General features: G+C 39.6%; 1 protein-coding gene across 2 annotated transcripts in view; it reads right to left on the bottom strand.

Moving 5' to 3' along the window:
* The window catches only part of EEFSEC (eukaryotic elongation factor, selenocysteine-tRNA specific), a 128,040-nt gene extending 105,157 nt beyond the window's left edge, over nucleotides 1–22,883 (bottom strand). For both annotated transcript variants that reach the window (XM_075432553.1, XM_075432554.1), the window contains exon 1: nucleotides 22,584–22,883. In XM_075432553.1, the coding sequence (XP_075288668.1) occupies nucleotides 22,584–22,869 (286 nt within the window). In that variant the 5' untranslated portion in view covers nucleotides 22,870–22,883. The remainder of the gene's footprint in view (nucleotides 1–22,583) is intronic.
* Between the last annotated feature and the right edge of the window lie 240 nt (nucleotides 22,884–23,123).

Genomic DNA, 23,123 nt, shown 5'->3' with positions numbered 1-23,123 from the left:
TGCATGAGCCCATCCCCCATTCTGCTGGGCTTCTGTGTTTCTGGAGTCTTCTGCTCCATTTCTAAAGACTCAGCTCACACCAGACAGAAACAGACTCTTCCCAGCTTCAGTAATGTTGCACCTGAGGTTTCCCCACTAATGACAAACACTGGAGTGCTAAGACAAATAACGGGTGGAAGCCTCTGCAGAACCTACAGTCATGGCAATTCCTGCTACCTCCCTGATGCTACAGGGTCCCAAGACTTCAAGCCCACAGTAGGCTACAGCTGTCCGCCTATCGTTACGAATGACAACAGTCATACAAAAGCAGGTCTGCATTGGAGAGACAAAAGTGGTACAGTAAAGATGATGGGAATAACTCGACAGAGTTTCCAAGGTTGTTTCAGGGATGGTAGTACATAAACAGGCAAGCATTACCTACATGCACACATTTCCCTTCAACCCAGTTAGCTGCTTCAGGCAGTGAACTCCTGAGTTCGCTTTTCAGAAAATTTAACACACTGTCTTCCAAGAACAGCACAACCAACTGAAAGGTTTCCTAACTGGCATGTTCATATTTCTGTATGTACCTAAATATACTATTACATACATGCCTAGTACTGGACTCAGAGGAAGAAAAAAAAAAAAAGACACACCTGAACAATAACTACAAAGTTTCTGTAAATTCTATCCTATATCAGTGCCATTTCACACTCCACTCTTCATCTTTTCGAGTTCTTTCAAAATTCTTACAAGACAATATCGCTATGTTAGCATATCTGGGATTCGATCACATCCATGCCCGGGTTGTAATACAAAAAGAAACAGCACATTTCAGAAATCCTTACACAAGCAATATACAACTTGAGTACCTGATTATATCAGGATAAAAAGAATGTGCTATGCTTAATGACCAACTAGTTGGGGTTTTCCCTCCCAAAGGACTGGGGAATTGTTACTGCAGAGCATCTGTTGCCTCCCTCTGGGTGCTTAGGAGAATTACTGAGTTACAAATATCTTAGAACATCTGTTAGAATTTCTTCAAGCATATTTTAGTCAGCTTACTATTAGATGACAATAAGACTTTTTTGCTGTCTTTTGTGTTAACTTCTTAAAGTCCTGCCTAGGCAAAGAATATCTCCCTGTGAATTCTTGTTCATCCTTCTGCCATCTCTTTGAAAGATCAGTCTCACAAACAGTTTCATGCAGCAGTCACAAGAAACAAGGACTACCATCACACCAGGTGCAGCTAGACAGACCCGAATGCACATTTAGACATGCAACCCTGAACTTGCACAACCTGTAAACAGCAGTCTGCATACAGTCAGAAAATGGGTATAGGCATGGAAGTTGTTCCTTAGAGACACTGCAAACCACTCTGTTAAATTTTTCTGTACTTAAATTCAATGCTTTCGGCCAGCTACCCTGAAGATCACGAAATGCACAGGGATCCCCAGGAAACACACAAATAAACACCCTGATCACAGAGATTTGCTACTAGACGCTCTTCTCTCCACCTTTGTCAGTTCAAGGACATTGATGTTACAGTGCACCTGCAGCTTAGAGAGCTCAAGAAACACCAATAAGAAATTGATTTTAAACCTTGTACAGATCAAGAGCATATTTCTACGAGACTAACAAAAATAAATTTTCTTGAATAATTCTGCAAGTCATCAGCCCAGAATCAAACCTCTAATTCATCAGATTCTAAGTCATTCTTCTACAAAAAAGAAAGTTTGGTTTCTGTGTAAAGCTGGAAATAAATTAATGTGGTTCTACTGTTAAAACATTTCAAGCCCTGAGCTACCTTGTTTGTCTCTGAAATAAGCTATCCAAAGGTCATGGACCCCACACCAAGGAGCTTGTTCTGTACTAAAATGCAGTACTATTGTGCTTTTTACGGCACTGCACACAATGCACTGTCCCAATAGCAAAGTTATGGCAGACTATGGAAAAATTCATGCACAGCTCTCAGATATGTTCCATCTGAGGACACTGAACAAGATTTTTTTTTTTTAAGCACAGAAATTGTTTACACCACCCCCCCAAAAAAAAAAAAAAAGACTGCTTAGGGACAAAGAAAAAAGCATTCTTTAATTCTCTCTTCACCCTCCACGACACTGAAATAACATCAGTCAGGGTTATAAACATCTGTAATTGCCAGGGAAATGTACAATACATTCAGAAACTCCAGGCCCACATATCCTGTAGCTCTGCACTTCACAAACAAAAGGTTGGGGAAAGAAAGAGGGGGTGGGGTACGAGGAATAAAGGCTTAAAGATTAAAGTCACAGGCAGAGACAGACGGCTCCGTTTTTTAATAACTGAAAACACGAGTTGTGCCTGAATGTGCTCATTGTTTTATGGTGGGGGGGAGAGTCTACGCTTGCTGGACTGGCTGGCGACAGAACTGCCTTTGCATCAAAAATAAGATTTACAAAAAGGAAAAAAAAAAAAAAAAAAAGAGACACCAAACCCATGCCCTAATTTCCCCTCTTGTAGTGGTTAATGATGTATTCAGGTAGAAATCAACAAATTATCCCACCTTGCCTTTATTAAATTGGGGAAAACTTCACGACTAGAAGTATCTGATTGTAACAGCCTAACAGACATGACTGGAGAGATGTCCAAAGGCTTTACGCTGTGAAGGAATACAGACTACAACAGTAATAGTTATACATAACAAACTGGCATATCTATGAAACAATTAGCTTCTAAATCAATTTCTGATAGTTTATTTGCACAATAAAACCAGTGCTGCAAGGCTAAATTATGTGGTCTAAGCAGATTTTTATACGGATTCAAGAAGTTTAGCTGTCACGAGGAAGTTCTTAAATCCATTTTAAAAAGTATCAGCTATACTTTTAAGGAACAAAAAGGTTCACGAGTTGCATTCACTTCAGTCACTAAAAAAAGTCGTTAGCTTAAAATGTTGCACTACAGCATTAAAAATGTTTGGATTAGGTCTTAAAAATCTAAGAGTACAAGATGCTTATGACTACTCAATATCCATGATTATACATGTATATTATTTTAAAATTCCATAATATACAATTTGTATAAGGACAATTTTTAGTCTAAAAGGGCAAATACTTCTCACGATTTATTTCAGTGAACAGATTTTGGTGGGTTAGATCCCACCAGTGCCCCGGAACTCATCTGAAATAAGTCCAGTTCTACTGCCAGGTGCCAACGGACTACAGGTCAAGAAGCAGTCTAAACAAACACATAAAAATAAAAGACATTAGATCATTCTTTCAGTTTTATTCTAACCTAGCCTAAGACGTTACTATAACAGAGCTTTTGTTTTACTGTATTTTTTTTATTTTTTTTTTTACCTGCCAGCTTTGCTTTTAATATAGACAGAAAGGAGATAATTCAACAAGACAACAGGCTCTTTCATCTAAAACCATGAGACTCCCAGTTATAACTTCTTGGGGAAGCCTAAAATAAGGAGCAGGGAGGCACACAACAGGAGTCAATGAAATGTAGTCTCCTGCCCGAAGCCTGCACGCTGTGCAGGGAGGAATCAGTGGCCACAATACGCGGCTCCTTCGCCAACAATGTCAGACCTGGAATGCTCCACCTATCATCCCCTCTTTGTTGATGCAACACTTTTGCATCATCAGCTACTGCACATCTTGCTGGGATTAAAAATATTGTGGAGAGTTACTGTCTGTTTAGCAAAGAGGAAAAAAAAAAAAAAAGACAGAGTCCATGTCAGAAAGGGAGGGGAAAGGAAAAGCCGAAACATGAGCTCATAAGCCTGTTATGGAGGATAAAGGCAGGCTTTGTTTTACTTTATTCATACCAAGTACGAACAAGAGGCTCATCACCGTTTTGAGCTTGAACTGCAAAATTTGTATTGTATGCCGTACTGCCAACTTTTTTCTCCTCGTGTAACTAAACTACCCCTCTTCCTCAAAACTAGCTTCTGCCGATGCTCCAATCAACTATTTACTGTACAACAGCAGAGACTATCATTCTGCCCATGCTATCAACTTTGATGCTTCAGAAGCACATGCAAAGGCATTCTCACATAGTAAAGACAAACTCTGATTATATGGCTGATTCTGTCCTGAATTTCTTGTATGCATAAAAAAGTAACGGAAAATTAAAATACATTAATTTTTTTTTAAAAAAGAAGATACACTAGATATCTAGCCACACTAAGAGCTAGGCAACAGTTATTAAATTGCATCTACGTCTTTGGACAAGAAGTATTAATTTTTTTTAAACTTTCAAATGCAGAAGTCAGTCAAAAAAACACAAAGCAATGTTTAAAAAGTACAGTCTTTGGGAGATCAGGGCAAAAAAACACTAGAAACAAAAAAAAAAAAAAAAAAAAAAAAAAAGAGAGGTCTGTCCTCTGACAGAAACACTACCCACCAGTGCTGTCTCTGAAAGAGCTCAAGGGCAATAGTAAACGGCAGCAAGGGAAAGCACAGTCTGGATTCTAGTTTCTTGCTCTTAAGAAAAGGCGAAGAGGGTGGTAATTTACCGTGTACAACCAAATTGTACATGAAAGTTTAAAACCAGCCAATTAAAGCTAACATTATAGAATGGAACTGAGGGTCCGAGTGGAACGCATTAGACATGCATTCCAGACACTGGCTCCAGAGTCCGCCTGCGAGGCGGATACTGCACAAAGTACAAAGGGTCAAGAAGTTCTTCTTGAAGGGAATCCCAGCTTTGGCCAGGAGACATGACAGCTCACCAAAGAGATGCATGCGGTGCCCAGCCAGAATGACATCAAGACTGTAGAGCTAAGTAACGCCTGGTTATCACCTGCATGGACAGAATGCTACGGAGAGAGCTTGAAAATTACGTCAATCAAGGAAGGGCAAATCTCACTACGATTAAGAATCAAATGGAGGGGGAAAACAAGGAAGAAAGAAGAGACTCACTACAACTAACAGTAATAAACATACCTATTTCAGTTTAAATCTCCTACACATCTCTCATGCATTCAGCTACAGCTTTGATTCTCTTTCAACCAGTTCAACCCAGAATGACTAAAAGAGCTACCAATACCAAGCAGGAAGTTAGAAAGAAAGAAGAGTATCTCAGGTTACCAGAGATACATCACATTTCACCTTCAGAGCCTTCTGTACGCTGGAGCATGGTGAACCTCAATTTTGATGCAAGTTTCCTGATTTCTGTGACAGTAATGCAGAAAACTGTTGGGCTGGTATTCATGCTGCAGCATGTAACCAAATTGAAAAACAAAGACAGCAGAAGAATTACATTACTCCTTGTGACATGTACTTCAACATACAACTCTATCCATATGCAAACTAGGAAATTCATTCAACTTCATGATACACAATTCTACAAAACTTCTAACACTAACATTCTAACTCCCAAACCTTCACCAACTCCAAAGACAAGAAGAATTATAACCCTTACAAGAACAGCAGTGTTGAATCCAGGATGAAAAATATATCCATATAAAAAAAAAGTAAGGTTATCTTCAAGAAGGACACCCTGCAAACAATTTCAAGTTTTTACACCAAGTTTTATTTCAAGCACCTGCACTACTACACAGCTATAGGAGTACAGCACATGGAAAGAAAGAAAGAAATCTCTAAAACAAATCAGTCCCAAACAATTAAATTATGGATGCCAGCTCTGGGAAATAGGATACTTTCATTCTCTGCACTGTGCACAGATAACCAGAGCCAAAGTGAACGGCAGTATATCGGAAGACAAATTTTTCTGGACACAGTCTAGCCAGCAGTCAACCTGCCTTGCTGCAATCCTGAATATTAGCTGCTTTGTTAACTTACAAATTTCAGATTAAGAGATGAGTAATTGAAGGGCTAATGTTGCCATTATATAGCTCTTGCTAAGGTTTTAAAAGTTAATACCACACTACCAAGGAAAATCTTTATATGCAAAACCACTGCAAATTTATCACCTCAAACCAGTGATCTATTAGTTTATTCTCAGTTCATTTTAATGGAGTTTTCAACATTCATGAAGGCTGTAACTTCTGTTTGTTTTAAAAGATAAATTTGACTCACCACTCAAATTCTGAAAATGAAATTTATTTTGTACTCAGTGGCCTTCAGTCCATGACAGACATCAGGCTCTACCTAACAATTCAGAATCAAATCATGACAACAACAAGCATTCTGCATCCGTTGTCATTCCCCCACGTCACATCACATTGTGCCAGAGAATCTTCTCCAAGGAAGCCACTATTGAGCACACGGTACTATTTCATACTCCTGCCAGGCCAACAGAAGAGCTTTTGACAGTGTACTTATTTTTATTTAAATTTTAGCTGACTAAGATTGCACAAGATACACACCTCATTTCAGAGTAGTCCCACAGGGTCAACAGTCATGTAAATCTCACAGCCCACTATTTAAGGTCAAAACAAACTATATCATGCTGGATATGCTATCTAAACTGCCAACACTACAAAGCACTCCAGATATTGCAGGTTGTATGGTATTTGTGCTTCGTATTAATACATTCTCCATATAATTAATAAAAGTCCACTGTAATATAAAAGGTGATGCTCACTGTAAAGGAAGAAAGCAGTGCAGAGTTTAATTACTAAATAAAACTAGACACAATACCTGCCAAGATTATCACTTATACTGTATTAAGAGGGGCTGGAATTTAATGATCTGTAACCACACAGAGATAAGAGACAGTAGCAATGCTTGAGTAGGTACTAATAGGAGGGAAGGTGAAAAAGCTAAGGCAACATGATTTATAAACAGATGACACAGAAAACTGACAGCAGAATAAGCGCTATAAAAACATATTCCAGATTTCACTGGTAGAGTATTAGTTTGAAAATGTATTTTAAAAGCTTTGAATTATTTACTTTATTATTTAAAAAGAGATACTCATGTGATGAAGTTTTGCAGCCAGTAAGTAGCAACATACAGACCTGGTCTGAGTTTGTACTGGGTTCGACCTTAATCCTGCAAGCTCCGTTACAGAATTCATTCCTAGGAGGCTGCATGGACGCAGATCACTCAGTTGGGCTCCAAACAATTACCCCTACAGAGCTGCAAGCGTCCATGGCACTTCACAGATAAATGTGAAACAAGGCTCAAGCTTTAGAAAGCTCACAGGCTATATTCAGATCAGTTGCTCCCTAGAATTATGAAAACGTTTTCATCTTGGACACAACCAGGTTATTTTATTGCTTCAAGTTTTATGATTCAAAAAGCTTGTGAGGTGAACATACAGAAACCATAAACATACAAAACCAGTCCTTTTGTCCTAAAACCACTCATAATTAAAGTTTTCCATTAAGTATTTTGAAGAATCTCAAAAGGTGAAGTTGTTCAACACCACCCTGCACAGTAATTTCATAGTACAGCTCAAATACTATATGAAACGGAACATGCTTAAGATTACCATAGATATTTCAGAATTATTCAGAGCAAGTCCTCAAGCATTTTTCTCTAGGACGAATGAAAAACTGAATAAAATATAACTGTTGACTCAAAGGTACAGGCATTTTACAAGTAGCAGTGGCAGTTTGTGTAAACTAAGTTTGTGAGCAGTAATATCTGTTAAGTAAAACATCACTCAACATAAAAACCTTCAAGACCAGAAATGTGCTTCTATGACGAAGAAGGGTCATCAGAAGAAAAAGTACGACAGGTCTCCCAGCTCTGCATCCCACACTCACCCTCCCATGTTTCATTTGATAATTCAGAACCACTTCTCTCCCAAATCTAAATTTTCAAGCTAAAACAGAGGCTGAGAACATCCCCAAGGAAGTGGGAAGAAAGCTTACAGAAAACAAAGTCTGCTCAGAATACACATTGCTCTGCCAAGCTCATGTGACCAGCTCTCAGGAATGCTGGCAATGCTCAAGTCATTCAATGGAAATACACAAACAGACTAAAAACCCTACATAAACAAGAAAATACTATGGCACGCAAAGCAGTAATGCTTCTACTCCGAAGTATCCCGTACCTGTAAAATTTGCATTTCACTGTTTAAAAATGGAACAACATAATCAGTACACTTAAAGAGCCCACCAGTCACTGCAAAAATTCAAAGAGCAGCAGTCACAGACACTGAGCCGTCACTATCTAGGTTGGACGGGACTCTAGAAATGAAGTGCCCAGAAGCCCAGCAAAACCATCTCCACTTGCTAATCTAAGCTCCGCGATACAATTTCTCAGGTGACGAAGAGAAGAAATTCCTAAGCAAGAACACAAAATGGTATCAGCATTATATCAAGAATATCTAAAGATGACACACTTCCCTCTTCACAGAAACCAATTCTTATATGCTTTTGACTTGTAGAAGTTATTTTCTATTCTTAACTATGACTTTTCACATTTTATTAGGTCTTGTTTCCCATTCACATCTTCTAGACTTGGAGAGAACAACAGATTCTAAATTAAATGTTCTGACAGTAAGAACTAGAATTACAGATCAAGGGACGGAAAATTCAGAATAAGAATTTCATTTCAAATGAACTTAAGTAAATATGCTTCATTTGTTACCTAGCCACTTCGGTCTTCACATCAAATGATGGAGACAACTGCTGTTGAAGAATCATATAATAATAACAACAGAAGAGAAATACAAAGGAGTTTCATTAAGTGTATTCTTACTGACAATTTACTATAGACTTAAATTAAATTTTGTTAGAAGAGTTCCTTAAAGTACTTCCAATTATTTTTTATTAATTATGTTTAAAATGTCACAGTTAAACTGCTTTTGAGGAAAAAATTATCTTGCCATTTTGTAAAAATATAACATTGAAATAAAGCGTATGAAGAGGAAAAAAGTAATGTAGGTACAGTAAAATGTAATAGTCTTTAATGACTGGTCTACCAGGAAGTAAAAAAAAAAAAAAAAATCAGATAAAAATCACATATATGGATATTTTTTTCCTCTCTTAATAAAGTAATTTACCAGCATCCATCTACATGATTTTTACCTCTAGAGCACCCTGTTAAGCAAGGTACACATTGGGAGCGGAGGGGAGACCTGAGAGACCACAAGTGCAAAATCTTTTTTCAAAAAATTTGCTCATTTGTAGTCACCAATGATTTAAACACACATAACGTTCTCTATTGTCCAGAAAAATAAGAGTTAAGTGTACAAATGAGAAGATTTGCCTCTCTCGAAGAGCTAGATTCTGTTGGTCCAGGAAAATTAAATCACAGCGTCTCAGAGTACACAAGTTTTAGGAAAGGCTTTACCAGTACTGAGAGACAGCAGGAACAATCTATTTCCCCTGCAACAGCACGGGGCAGGCAAAGAAGCCTATTTCATTTCAGTTCTGTTAACAAACTGGAACTCAAGCTTATATGCTGGAAATCTGGAAGTAAACTGAACACATACTTTTAAAACATACAAACAAAAAGCATGAAACAAACACAAGTGAAGCAAAGGTGGGTTATCAGCAACCCTACTCCCCCTGCCACAAACCATTCCACCTCACAGTCCACCAGTGCCCACCTGAATTTAATCCTTATTCAGTTATGACAAAAAAAACAGAGGCAGCTTTTAACAGTGTTGAGATGCTTTTCTCTTTTCCTCTGTCTTACTCATCCAGAAAAGGACAACATGTACGTATCAAGAAACTGCTCTTCAACTCCATATCCCACTGCATTATGCTTCCTCTTTTCCTTCTCCCCCCACCACCCTTAAGAAAAGGAAAAAAGATATTTTAATTAATTTGTGGAACTGCCAGCTTATGAACATGGACAAAAACCCATTCCAACCACAAGCTTCACTGCTTATTCCCCTGCACCTGAAAGAGGCATACCATGAGCCACTGATGCCCAGACGACAAAGGAAAAGCCTGGAGATGGATTCTGAAAAGAATTTCTAAAAGTTCTAAAGGGGAAAAAACAGCTCTTATTTTCCACCATTTTCCCAAAAAAATCAGGTAAGATCATCATCAAAAACAATGCCAAGGCTATAAACCCCTCTCTAACACTGTCTTGCATGTTCTTGCATGGCAAGAAAAAAAAAATATCTGTTGAACTTGCTAGGCATCAGCCAAATTCAATAAACTAACACTATCTCTAACTGTAAATGCATCACTAAGACAAGCAAATGCATAATTGAAGAGTACTAATCACTGCTTAATGAAATGCTGAAATCACCAAGAAAGAATACAACCTTGGTGATTAGAGTTCAATTTTTTTTTTTTTAGTTGTTCAGAGCTAACAGAAGTAGGAAGAGAGATTACAACTCGGGCTTTTAAAATATTTTGCAATGATCATTACCACCTAGCAGCAATCCATATTTTCGAGAATATATTTAATTGTGGAAAACTAACTCGGCTATTTTGCTCACCTACTACAAAGCCGTGTTTGCCACCTACGGGCTAGCGCCCGAGCATCCCGTATTTCAATCACGACTGTTAACCGTACAACTCTGCTTCTTACGACAAGTTCTCATAAATGTTCTCTTTCAGCTGAGCTGATCTTGGCTGCTTTTATTGCATCTATACTGTACGATGCTCCTGACCCCTAAATGAATTTTTTTTTTCTTTATGGAACATCATGCTCTTAGCATGCTTTTAGCAGAAAGACATTTGTCATTCACAGAACTCACTTCCACTTCTGAACAAACGGTGCATAAAGGTGAGCTTACAGAGACTGGGACAAAAGCACAAATCTTTCACAGAAAGCAGAGCAGCTTCCAAATAGAATAATATCCCCAAAATACATGCATTTTGATGATTTCACCCTGGTGTCCTGAAAATTTTCAGCATCCGGTAAAAACTGTGAATACAACTGCATTTGAGAAGCTATGAAGTTGCTATTTCTCCAACACAAAGTGAAAATGCCGCTGAAATATCATATGCTGTTAAAATAAATATTAGACAGCTTATCCTCAAATGTTCTTGTAACTATTTTGTTCCAACTGTTCTTATGCAAGCCCACATGTTACTACAAAAAGGTTTAAAACAGTATGCATAAGCTTGGAGAGTACACTGTCAACTAAGTTAAAACTCACATTAGTCAATTCTGGTTCTACCTGAGTCAATTATACACAAGAACACACACAAAAAAAAACCAACTCCATAAACCTGACATTACTTTATATGTGGTCTACAGTTTTCCTGGCTACTGTCTACCATTTCCTTATTGATCTTTAAAATTCAAAGGAAAAAGAAACAAGGACAGTAACCAAAGTATCTTTCAAACACTGCATCAATTTGACTACATTTCTAAAAAAAAATGTGTTCTTTTAAAATAAATTAAGTTTCTTAGTGCAGGTGAGTAAAGAAATAGACAGCAGGGCTTGTATTTAAAAAAAAACAAATTTATCTTCACATTTGATTTGTTTGGTTTTAAGTTAAAAAAAAAAAATAAACCCCACAAAAGCAGTGCTGGCTATTACTAGAATAATCAACTATTTCATACAGTAAATAAAGCTCCAAAACAAGAAAGAAAACACATTTAGGGACACATAATGAAAAAACACCCCCCCACACACACGATTTGTTAGTGGCTACAGTTCAGTAATGGAAACACATCTGGAGATAAACAATATAGAAAGACTGGATTTTCAGCCACTGGTTTTTAGAGTTTTTTAAGAGAATTTCGCTTCAGTTCAAAACCCTTTCCTTCCCTTAATCAAAAGAGTATTTTCTCCATGTTCAATTTAACCAAATATAATTTTTTTATATTGCCCCTTGATGCACTATACAGCACCACAGACAAGTGAATCTCTTCCCACAAGCAATTCCAGTTAAATAGCAATTTTAGACAAAAAAAAGCTAGCATTATTGGATATCATAACACACACCAGGGAGAGTAAAGGGAGACCTCAATTACAAACACATGGGTAAACATCACCAGCCAGCACAACTGTATCACAGCACTCAAAATAATGGGAGGATCTCAGTTGCTAGTCAGGTGAAAAGTCTACTCAGGGAAAGAGATACACACATCAGTTGGTCCCTACCAGAGGGTGAAAACCTATCATGCAGCCAGCAAACTGAAAGAACAAAACTATTTCCTTAAACAACTTCCTTAGGAATGCCCGACTTGTGACTTTTGAATGTATAACAATACTGTTATTCTGCCACACACAAGGACAAATATTATCAACAGTAATTTGAAGTTTTATTATGGATTTTATTTATACTGATATGAAACACTTGCATATAATTTTGGTGTAACAACTTGCTTTTCAGGCTTTAATTTTTAAAATAAGGCACATTATGTTATTTGAAGTTATAAAATTACCAGACAGCAGGCAAAGTTTCCATGTTATACGCCCTCAAGCTGGTCCCTCAGGTGAACAGCACTGCTGACACTTGTGATTTTTTTTGTTGTTTTACTTTGACACACTAAACTGAGTACTCCTTGTCTCGCTGAGATCAGGGAAAGATTCTGATGCTGAGTGCTTCAAAGAATGACAATGTTTTGGGGTTTCTTTAGTTTCTATATGCAGCCTAGACACTTAAATACTATTTGAACCCCTTCCTGATTCTCTGATGAGATGCCTCTTGGTTAGTTCTCCTGACCTCTTTAAAGGATAATTCAGAAGTTACAGTACAAAATCCAAAAATTTTGTACTTAACGCACAGCACATGATTTTTTTGATCAATATTCAATGTAGTTAGGGGTGAGTATTGTTTCAAAGTATTGAGCAGTATTTTGCATATGTATGCAAAAGTCAAATACCACAAAAAACTTATCTGAATGTTTCCATCACACACCAACACTGATGCACATGTATAGTCTGATTCTGCAGGACCAAGCAAGCTACCTCTATAAAGTTGCATGTAATTTTTTTTTGTATTCACATTCACAGGCACAGCTACGCTCAGCTCCTCCACAACCAGCGCTACCACACTGGTGCAGTCCTTCAAGATGCTGAACACCTCCCACAAATGCTGAAGCATGAGGGTTAACAGTAACACTGCCTGATAGGTCCCAAGCGCTTCGAAATTCGGAGGAGACACAAGTCCAGAGCTATTTAATGGCTGTGTTAGGTCAGGAGCTTACCCTGCAAAGACATCATTCACAGAAACCTACCTCGACCCACATTTACTACTCTTCCTTCTCTCCTTCTCCAAAACACAAGAGCTGCTACTGCTCCCCTGATGGAGCAGCAGCGATCGTCCAACAGCGGGTGACAGCCGAACGAGAGCAGCACCCACCCCACAGAGGACTGAGGCATGCCACTATTACTTTACACATAGACTCTAAGCCACACTTCAAATCATTTCACATACTAGAATGTCAGCGTGGATAACCACTGCCAGAACACGACACAGAATCCCCCAAAGTCAACCACAGGTTCAGGTAATCATGACCTCCCTTTTTACAACATAAATGCATAATTTCCGCACCACTCTTTGATGAAGGGACCACAGACTTAAAAAGAGGAAACAATTACAGTCATTAGAATTTCACCCAAGCATGAGATTTAATCTCAGGCCACGGTCTTGCCAATGGCTGTAGGGGTCTCAATGGAGACAAAATTGCTCTGTGGGAGAAAAAAAAATGCCTCGATGATGACATTAGTCAGCAAGAGAGACTGAGCTTTGTCTTCCATCCAACAGCACAATCAAATACAAGGGAACCATTTTCCCTCCCCCTCTTCTTGATCCCAAAACAGAAAACTGCAATAATTTTGTTTCTTTCTCCGAAATGCAGTTTTTGCATGCTTTGGAAACTTTCTTCTCCAAAGCAATACTGCTGGAAGGGAAGTCTTTAATATAAGAAAAGCAGACTTCAGCATGAATAAACATCTACAATAAAAGACATTTCCCCTTGCCTATCCTGGGTTAATGTAATTGGATAGTTCTAGCAATAATTCTCAAACAGTTCCATAGCTTTTCCTTACCCAACATGTTCTCAAAGACCATTTTGAATTTTATATATGCAGGAATCATCTCTAAAATAAGCTCACCTGCTCTACAAAACCTTTAATGGAAGTAAAAGGCAGGTGAAACTTTGTCAAACAAATCAAGGCAAAGTTCCACAATTAAAAGGAGCACCTGAGATCCAAGAGTACCAGCTACTCTTAAACACCAGCCATATGTTGCATCCCAAATAAGACACAAAACAAAGGAAAACTTTGGCACAGGAGACAAGAAAGTGTCTACAGGGGAAAGGATTAAATTCACGTTTCTGGCACTGCAGAAAAAGCAGATCTGCAGTGGACAAAACAACCTTCACGATTCCGCTACAGCATGAAGTAAAAGACAGTAAGAAGTTTTTAAAACAAATCTGTAAGCCCAAAACAATCATCTCTTCTCTGGAACCTGGATTCCTACCAGGTCAACTTCTCCTCTAAATTTCAAAATTCAGACTTTGATTTTTACTCCCCTTTATCATCCTTTACCCCCATGATGCTCCCAAATACAATTTATTTGGTTTTGTTTAAGATATCCTCTCTGTCACATTCCCTTTTCTTCCACTATTCACCATCTCATTCTGCTGTTACATTCAACATACATATATATTTGTTTGTCTGGTCACAACCACCCCTAGTAATGGTAATGCTGATAATTACAATCTAATGTAGCGTTAATCAGCTTAAGTTTGAAACAGAGATCGAAATTCAAATTGAAGCCAACACTAACCATTTCATGTTCACTTGAAGAGATTAGATAGGCTGTGCAAGAACATTTTGGTAGAATAACTGATAAGGAGATGGGAAATAAGAATTATTGGTATTTACTTAGCCTGCAATGCTTTTTGGAAGCACTTCAGAATGACTATTTAATCTGAATTTTACAGATAGCAGAGAGAATATTTTCTCACAGAATGCACGGTATCTTTACAATCACAGCTATCGTACGAGCTGTTCAAGTCTTTCTTTGCTGGAGCTCTCACTCAATTTTGCTCCGTTATGAGCTGTGACCCATAGAACATAATGCATTCAAGAATCCAGCTGGAAATTACCACTGCAGAACATCTGTCCTTGCTCTTGAGCTTGCCAGGCCAACCTTAGGGTTCCCAGACAGAAAACAACTAGCTGCCACACAGAGAAACAGCTTTTGTGCCACTTACTGGACTCCAGCAATGACAATGCGGGAGTTTGGTTTGCTCACTTAACTAGATGATCTGTCACACCTCTGCTCTACAATTATAACCTACATTTTTCCACCTGCATTTTGTTTTTCTAAGGGCTTTGATACACAGGACTTTACAACAGTCATCCAAGAATATACATTGTTACTTCTAGTACAAACAAACAAGAGAAACAGAGAAACATTTTAAAGAAGTTAAGTTCATGGCTCTATTAAGCTAATCTACCTATTAAAAGGCGGTTCTACACATAAGCAAGGTATCATTCAACTTACAGCTAGCATCTACTAATTGATGACGACTTCTAAATCAAGCTGAAGAACAAATACAGTAGAACTTTATTAAGCCAGTTTGTTGATTAGTAGACCGCTGAATTGCTAAATTGTACTACTCAGAAAGCAAACATATCCATCAGTAAAAATACTACTTTGAAAAACGTGCTTTAAATTTACTTTGACAAGGGTAACTTTAACTATAAACATGCTTCATATTTTACAGTAAGTTGTTCTAGATTTTATGTAGTTATTTACAAGACTTCACTACTACATTAGTTGATATTTAAAAACATCAAAAAATGGATTAATAAAGCTTGACAACTCTTCCAAACAGCTTACAAAATAATTTCAAGCAAGGAGAAACATGAAGCAAAAATGAAATGAAAGGGCATGTGGTTATTTGATGAATGCTTGCACACAGTATGATGGAACAAAGAAATTCTGTTTTTAAATCAATAGGAAGACTGATCAAACAGACTTGGTCAGCACCATTACAGCACTTGGTTATGATGTTTTCCTGAGAAGCTGTCAAGTTTTTGTGTCAAATACTGAAGTGTGAATTAGCACAATTTTGTTGTATACAAGCAAGTATGCACACACCCACTCAAAAGCTTTGTAGAAAAATTGTCCTATATTAGCAAGACACAATTTAACATCCCAACAAGGCTCAATAGAGCCACTCCTGTTTACAATTTACATTTAAGATTGAGAATTCTACTATAAATCATATCTTCAGAATATGATATGCATAATTTTTTTTTTTAAACTGCACACAGGTAACAGAACATTTCTGACAGGATTCTAACAAGAAGTAGCAGAGGATGTGATTATTCACTGTAACTTTGGAGATCAGAAGATGATGGGTGTCTTACTCCTTTTAAACTTTTCAACCCATAGAACAAAAGGAAGACTCTTCCTGCTTTGCTCTCTAATGTTACTTCAGAGTTAATGTATAATTTAGGAGCTTGTTGAACCTGTGTAACCTTAATAGGGAAATCAGCTTGAAATCAAAAAAGTGGAAGAGGGCATGGAATAGAAATTGTAGCAGCCAAGTAGACTAGTCTCGCTGTCGCATCACTCAAAAATTAATACACACAGAAATGAGAAGTGATGCACAACAAATGAAAAGCTAGAACCAGTAAAGTTATCATACAGATCGATAAAAATTCCACATGAAGACCACTACTTTAAAGTACCCTGGTAGACACACGCACAAAACCAAGTTTCATTCTACTCAGTCTCACACAATACATAGCACAGAAGTGGTCCAGAACAGATTTAGTACAACTATCTTGCTTTTGTTCAGTTATTAAATGACATGGCGGAATAGAGCAAGAAAGAAAGAAAGAAAATAATTGTATACACTAAATTCCATGGTTCCCACATCGCCAATTGCTTTACAGGTTAAACTAGATAAACTTTCCATAAATGTAAAACAAGAAAGCCCCAGCCCTTTCCATGCAGACAAAGAGTCACACTGCTCACATGCAACTTCAGTGAAAACCAGTTGTTTCATTTCATCTGTGTTATTTACATCTCATGTAATGTGTAAGACAACGCTCCACACATTTTTGTTGCTTAAGGTATAAAAAGCACTATCCAAATGGTAGATGAAATAAGACTAACCTCCCTTAAAACAGAGAGGATATTTTCTTCAGGAATGGGAAAATTAAGCCACGATTATGTTCCAAATCCTCTGCTTAACTCTGTTTTGCTTCAAAGCCAGGTCACTCCAGCCCCGGTGACCTGTTACCCTGGGTACTCCTCGCTAGGACCCTGCACTGTAAGCAAATGCTGCCCTCTTGTGCACTGCAACAGCCAGCAGAACACGCTCCACTTTGGGGGCCGGGGAGGGGGGATTTTAAAGCAGCAGTATTTTTATACCAGCTGCCTTTTCCTTAGGCATAGCTCCTTAATTCAGAAAGTGGCTTTCATTTTAAAATGTCAATAAAAATACACCTTTAATTTGTCAGAAAAGTGGCAGGCACTAGCCAACTTAGTTAAAGTGAACTTAAAAAAACACTGTTTCAATTTCAAGAGTTTTCAATTTCAAGTGTTTTCATTTACAAAAATAAAGTTTATTTATTTTCATTCTTAATACAAAGCAACGTCAGCAATTTACAAGCACCATGAACCCAACAAGTTTAATAGGGTTTAGAAAACATTCCTGGTAGTGCTAGTTGAAGTCTCATGGCCCATGAGCACTTCCGTAACATCAACCACTACAAAGGCTCATGAATACGAATTACATTACATGGGAGTTGTATTTTAATATTTTTTACCAGAACAAGGTTCATTATCATGTTATTCTCACTTCAAGCTGGCAGTCAAAGTACTTAAGACTCTCCAGTGACCTCTCTCTGACCAGAACAGTATCCACTGAACAACACAAGAGAAGAACAGGTTTCCCTTCAACATATGCACTCAACAGCAAGGGGCCTCCACATAAATTTAAGTCATCCATATATAAACTCTAAAACTATAAAACTCTACTTGTTCACTCATCTGGAATGGAAAAAACAAGAACTGTCATATCTTCAAAGGTGTCTACAAGCAAAAGCTGACACTGATGGAAGTGTATTTTCATGACAGTAATGCAAAGGTAACATTGAGTTTACAAATCCTCTTAAAAGCTTACAACAAACTCAGAAAAAAACCCATCTGTGATAAAAATACTTTTTCACATGCTATGTTACTCTTACAAATAATCTGCATCTGACCAAATTTGGATGTTGGTAGCAAGACCACATATCCCTTGATCTCCCAAGTCTGTTTTCATTGTACTCATTTGCATCAGCAAGACACGCTTTTGCTATGCTCATTTCCCCGTCCTCAAGCTCTTGTGCAAGTTCAAAAGCCTTGGCCCCTCCAGTGTAATCAGGTATGAATTAATACCCTTCCTTAACAGAACACGGCAGCAAAGTGGAAACAGACACTTCCAAGGCAGTATTCTTTGAAAGGAACTGCAGGGACAAATGGTGACAATGAAGCTCTAGTTATAAAGTAAAAAGGTCAAAGGTTCAGACAGACATAAGGATTACAAAACTACAAGTTCATCAGAATTCCCTCTTGCCCCCAGGTTTAGACAACCAGGGTCAAGCAGTAGCTTTCCAATTAAAATCCTATAAGGCTACTCTGTCCTTTGAACTTAAGAGGGAAAAAAAAGACAACTTTCTTTTTTCGAAGTTCTTTTGAGAAGCCATCTCAAAATCAAACAGATAAAGGGCATCTGACAGCAGCTCACCTAAAACAAACACTGTGGTATCCCCTCACTGCATGTGTGGCGGGAAGCTAGGATGAGGTAATCATGTTCTTCTGTATTAGTGTGCTGACCCTTTGGAGGGCATGAAATTAACCATCAGCAAGTAAAAAAATCTGCTACTGGTTAAACTACTTTGCTACGCAAAGTGGTCTTAAAATGAAATATGAGGATTGAATTTCTTCTGGAAGATTAACTCATATAATGTCTCTGCAGGCATCCCTTACGGCTGAACTCATTTGAGAAACCATTCCAGACTCTACTGGACACACAGGTCTGCAGCAAACAAATGTAAAAGCAACTCTTCTTTTACTTTGATGATGTTAACATCAGCTTTTCAGAAGATCACCGAGCTGAAATTTAACAAAAGAACAGAAGCTTAAAAAAAACCCCACAGGACTGTGACAAAACTACCCTATCTGGGCATGAAATTTTAACAAAATACCACTCGAAATCTCTATATCAATAGAAGAAAGCAGCAACGATAAAAATAGCAGTATTGCATTTTGCAGTCACTCTTTCAATGCAGAAAGCAAGCATAAAGCTGATGTGGGTGCTTCTTAATACTTGTGACGAGCTGAAGAATTGACCCTTAAAATTCAGTTATTCAGGTTCATTTTCTCTGTTTAGCAAGTCAGCTACAAACGGCTATAAATACAGTTCTTGTGTTGCTTGATACACGATAGACAAGCTCCTGCTAGAGCACAGGAAAAGTCTTTAAATTGTTGTAAAATAAAGAGAGAGTTATGTTCTTGCTGTTCTGAAGAATAATACAAAAATAAACACATGACACAGTCCAAGCCATACAGCTAACCACACCAAGTTAATACCTTCCTGCCACATCAGTCACACAGAAGTCTGCTGTTGATGAATAAAGCATGGTTTAAATACAAGTGCAAGCCATGGTGTAGTAAGTCAAGTGCCTACCATTTATTCCATTCCAACCTTGACTATCACCTTCCAGTTAAAACTTTCAGGATGCACCTTGGGTGGAACTGTCTGTAACATTTCCCATTCCCAGCATGCAGGTAAAAAGAAAAATTTTTGATTTAACATTTGATATGTTTTGTTCTCAAGGACAAGCTCTGCAAGAAAAATGTAGCCAGAGTGAAATATGACTTCCATTTTCCATTCCATTTGGTTACTGCTCAAATATTCTGCATTCACTTAATCCTAAGGTATTGTCTCTAAATAAGCATCCTGTGGGTGACTGTGAAAAGTATTTGCAAGGTCAAGTGCTACCTGGCATACCATGACGAAAACGCAATACTAGATTCAGCCATGAAAAAAACCACCTCAATTAGGTAGATACAGAACTATGTTAAAGAACAGCAAACAGTATCATTTAAACTGTAAGCAGATTTATCAGCTTTATACAGCAAAGGAATTTAACCCTAAGAGCACTCTGAGAGCACAGAAAAGATGATGGTTAGAAAGGATGGAACTGGACTAGAAAACAGCCTGGGACACCAGTGATGGAAATGGCACCCTGGAAGAGAAGAGATGGGGGGGAGGAAAGAGACACACTACTGGCCTCCCTTGCAAAGCCAGTAAGGAGCTCCTCAGAAGGAACCCCATGAGCTAGCCACCTCGTGGAAGAACTGACTGAATAATGCTGGTGCTACCCAGCCACAGCAGACAGCGATTCCATAAGATGGGGTCACTCAAGAGGGAGCCAACTAGTTTGCACCACTTTCAATGAAAAGAAAAGAAGAGAAAGCTTCAAACAATAAGAGCATGCAATAACATATTTTCACACCTGTAGCTTCTACTGCAAAAGCTGCATGCACATGACATACATATAAGAGCAGGCTGCTTCCGAGCCCTCTGTTACCAGTCCACCCCTTCCATTCCTCACATCCAGCTCCCTTTCCCACAGCCCTTCTGTCTCTAGTTCTTCTGTAGGTTAACCTACATATACAGCTACCTTAATTAAGGACTTAATTTCAGAAGAGCATTATTTAAAGAGGTGTGAGAAATCTGAGGTGCAGAACACAGGAAGATACTTTGCACTTATGTTTTATTTTAAAAATTCATATATAGAAAATCTGTAGTAACAGGGACATCATGGATTCCATCAAAAAGAAAAAAGTAGTATCATTGCTGGTTGCAAAGAAAATGCTTTGAGTGGTAAACCCTGAACACTCATCATTAGGAAGCAGATGAAAACAATCTAAATTTTTAGAGTATTATTATCTGGGAGGCCTGACTTTCCCTTTCTGAAGGGCTAGAAAAGTTGGCAATATTGAAATACTGACACCTCAACACTGAAGGATGTATCCTGTTACACAACATATGCTATCCTTCAGTGTGAGTTTCACCAAACCATACTAAAACTGTAAGCACCTTAATAACCCCACAGGCACAGATCAGGTTTTATCACCAAGGTTTCACCTTTTCAACCTGGTAGTAAAAACAAAAGAGCATCCACTATCAAGACACATGTATGCTATCAGGCATAAAAGTGAAATTTCTAACTCTTTAAACTAAGTATTAAGACAATACTGCAGTGTCTCTACAGCTCTTTCTTAATACCCCAATTTTGTGTAAGTCATAGTAAACAAATGCTTTCACTAAAATATGTAATCTGGTATAACTGGAACTAAGCGAGTTTGTCGTGCTTACGCGTCTGCATTGCTACCTATAAAGAATCATTTTTGCTGGGAAGAAAACTCTGTCATGCCATCTAGTCTAGTCTGCTGTCCACATATTTTCTTCTCCCAGCATAGGCTGTCAATAAGGAAGCCCGAATAACTCATCCAACCAGCGTGGACAGCTGTGACTAAATGCTTTGAAGTTCTTCACATAAACAATAGGAAGCAGCAAGAAGTCTATGTATTAAACAATCACCCCAAAGAAGTGTTAAAGTGACAACAAAAGCTGTTTTCCCAAGTTTTCCCATGTCCTTTTCATAAGGAAGTTTACCCGGCTCAGATTAGTTGTTTCTGACAGAACAGAATGCCTAACTACAAGTAACTCTTCAGTACATCCAAGAAAAGTCACTGTTTTCCAAAGTAAACTTTGTTCTTTAGAAGATACGCAGGTGCTTACAATTACTTAAGAATGCTAGCTGACTGTAAAGTACAGAAGAGGACTAAAGCACCACAGGTGTCTGGAATTCAGCACGCAGCCACTCCTCCCTTGCAGCTGTAGAGCACACATCAGCGGTACAGAGCACTTCACTGCTGGTGAAACCGAGAAATAAGCAAATGTTTATTATCCTGTTCAAAAGAAATACAAATAATACAAGGCTGCTACTGCTAACACCGTTTACAAATAACAGATCTGTTCAGAAGGGGGTTAATTCGCCCATCACGAAAAGTAACTTGGTCTGAACCTCAGTCTAGCTGAGCAGAGACACACACCGCGTTACAGAGTGACGGCCCAGCCGACGCTAACGAGACTCTAGCAGAGGAAACGCACAGGAACCGAGTTTTCAGGGGTGCCTGCAGCTGCAGTTTATCAACCTGCGACTACTTTGAACAGCCCGCAGCTGGAGCTCCGTCCTCTCCTCAGCCAAGCACCAGCCTCCTCTTCACTCTCTTCACAAGAGATGAAAGGGGGAGGTTCTATTTCTCACAGAACAGGGTGAACTACTTTAAAATGAGCTCTGACACAAACTGGATTCACCTTCCGGTGTCACTACGGAAAGTAAAAGGGAAAGTTACTAAAATCCACTAAATTATTCTCAACCACTAGCCCATCACGTCAGAACTCCCTAGTCTCTCGGCACAAGCACGTCCAGCAAGCGCACCGCAGCTCTCAGCCACGGGGAATACAAACTCCGACAGCTCTAACAAGGCAGCAAACAGAAATTAACAGTGCCCTCACACACCACAAACACGGTCTCCGCACACAGTGCGGAAAACTTTTTTTTCAGATAAGTGTAAGAAACACGAGCAGGCCTGACAGCCCACAGAGCCCCCAACGAAGTCACGAGGCCCGTGGAAAACCTGACACCGCACCCACGCCCCCCGCCCGGTGGGCACGGCCAGGCAGCCGGAGGCCCCGGGGCCCCGACCGACGCCCGCCAAGCTCCCAGCTCAGCCCCGCTCCCCCCCTTACCACCGATGATGGTGCGGATCAGGGAGGCGTGCCCGGGGCAGTCGACCAGCGTGAACTGGAGCTCGCCGGGCCCCGGGCCCAGCTGCGGCGGCAGGGCGGTGCGCAGGCAGGAGAAGCCCAGGTCCAGCGTGATGCCCCGCGCCCGGCTCTGCGGCGCCCGGTCGAAGGCGGCGGTGGAGCCGGTGGTGCTCAGCGCCCGCGCCAGCGCCGTCTTCCCGCTGTCGATGTGGCCCAGGACGCCCACGTTCACGTTGAGGACGCGGGGTGCCGCGGGACCGGCGGCCATGACGGCGCTGCACCCGGCCGGTCCGTCCCGACAGCGCCCCTGCGGCAACGCGGGCCCCGCCGCCGCCGTTCCGCCGCCTCAGCCCCGCCGGGCGGGAAAAGCCGCCGGGGCGGCGGCCGGCGGCCGCTCCGCCAATTCGTCGCTCCCGGCAGCAGCCGTGCCTGGGGGGATGGCGGCCGCCCAGCCCCGACCCCACAGCCCGGGCTCCCCCTCGGGAGCGGATTGCTTCGATGGCTGCCCCCCCCGCCGGTCCC

Source organism: Opisthocomus hoazin, chromosome 11 (assembly GCF_030867145.1).
Source record: "Opisthocomus hoazin isolate bOpiHoa1 chromosome 11, bOpiHoa1.hap1, whole genome shotgun sequence".
Lineage (NCBI taxonomy): Eukaryota > Metazoa > Chordata > Aves > Opisthocomiformes > Opisthocomidae > Opisthocomus > Opisthocomus hoazin.
Note: the sequence above shows the minus strand (reverse complement) of the source record. Positions and strands in the feature narration are given on the sequence as shown.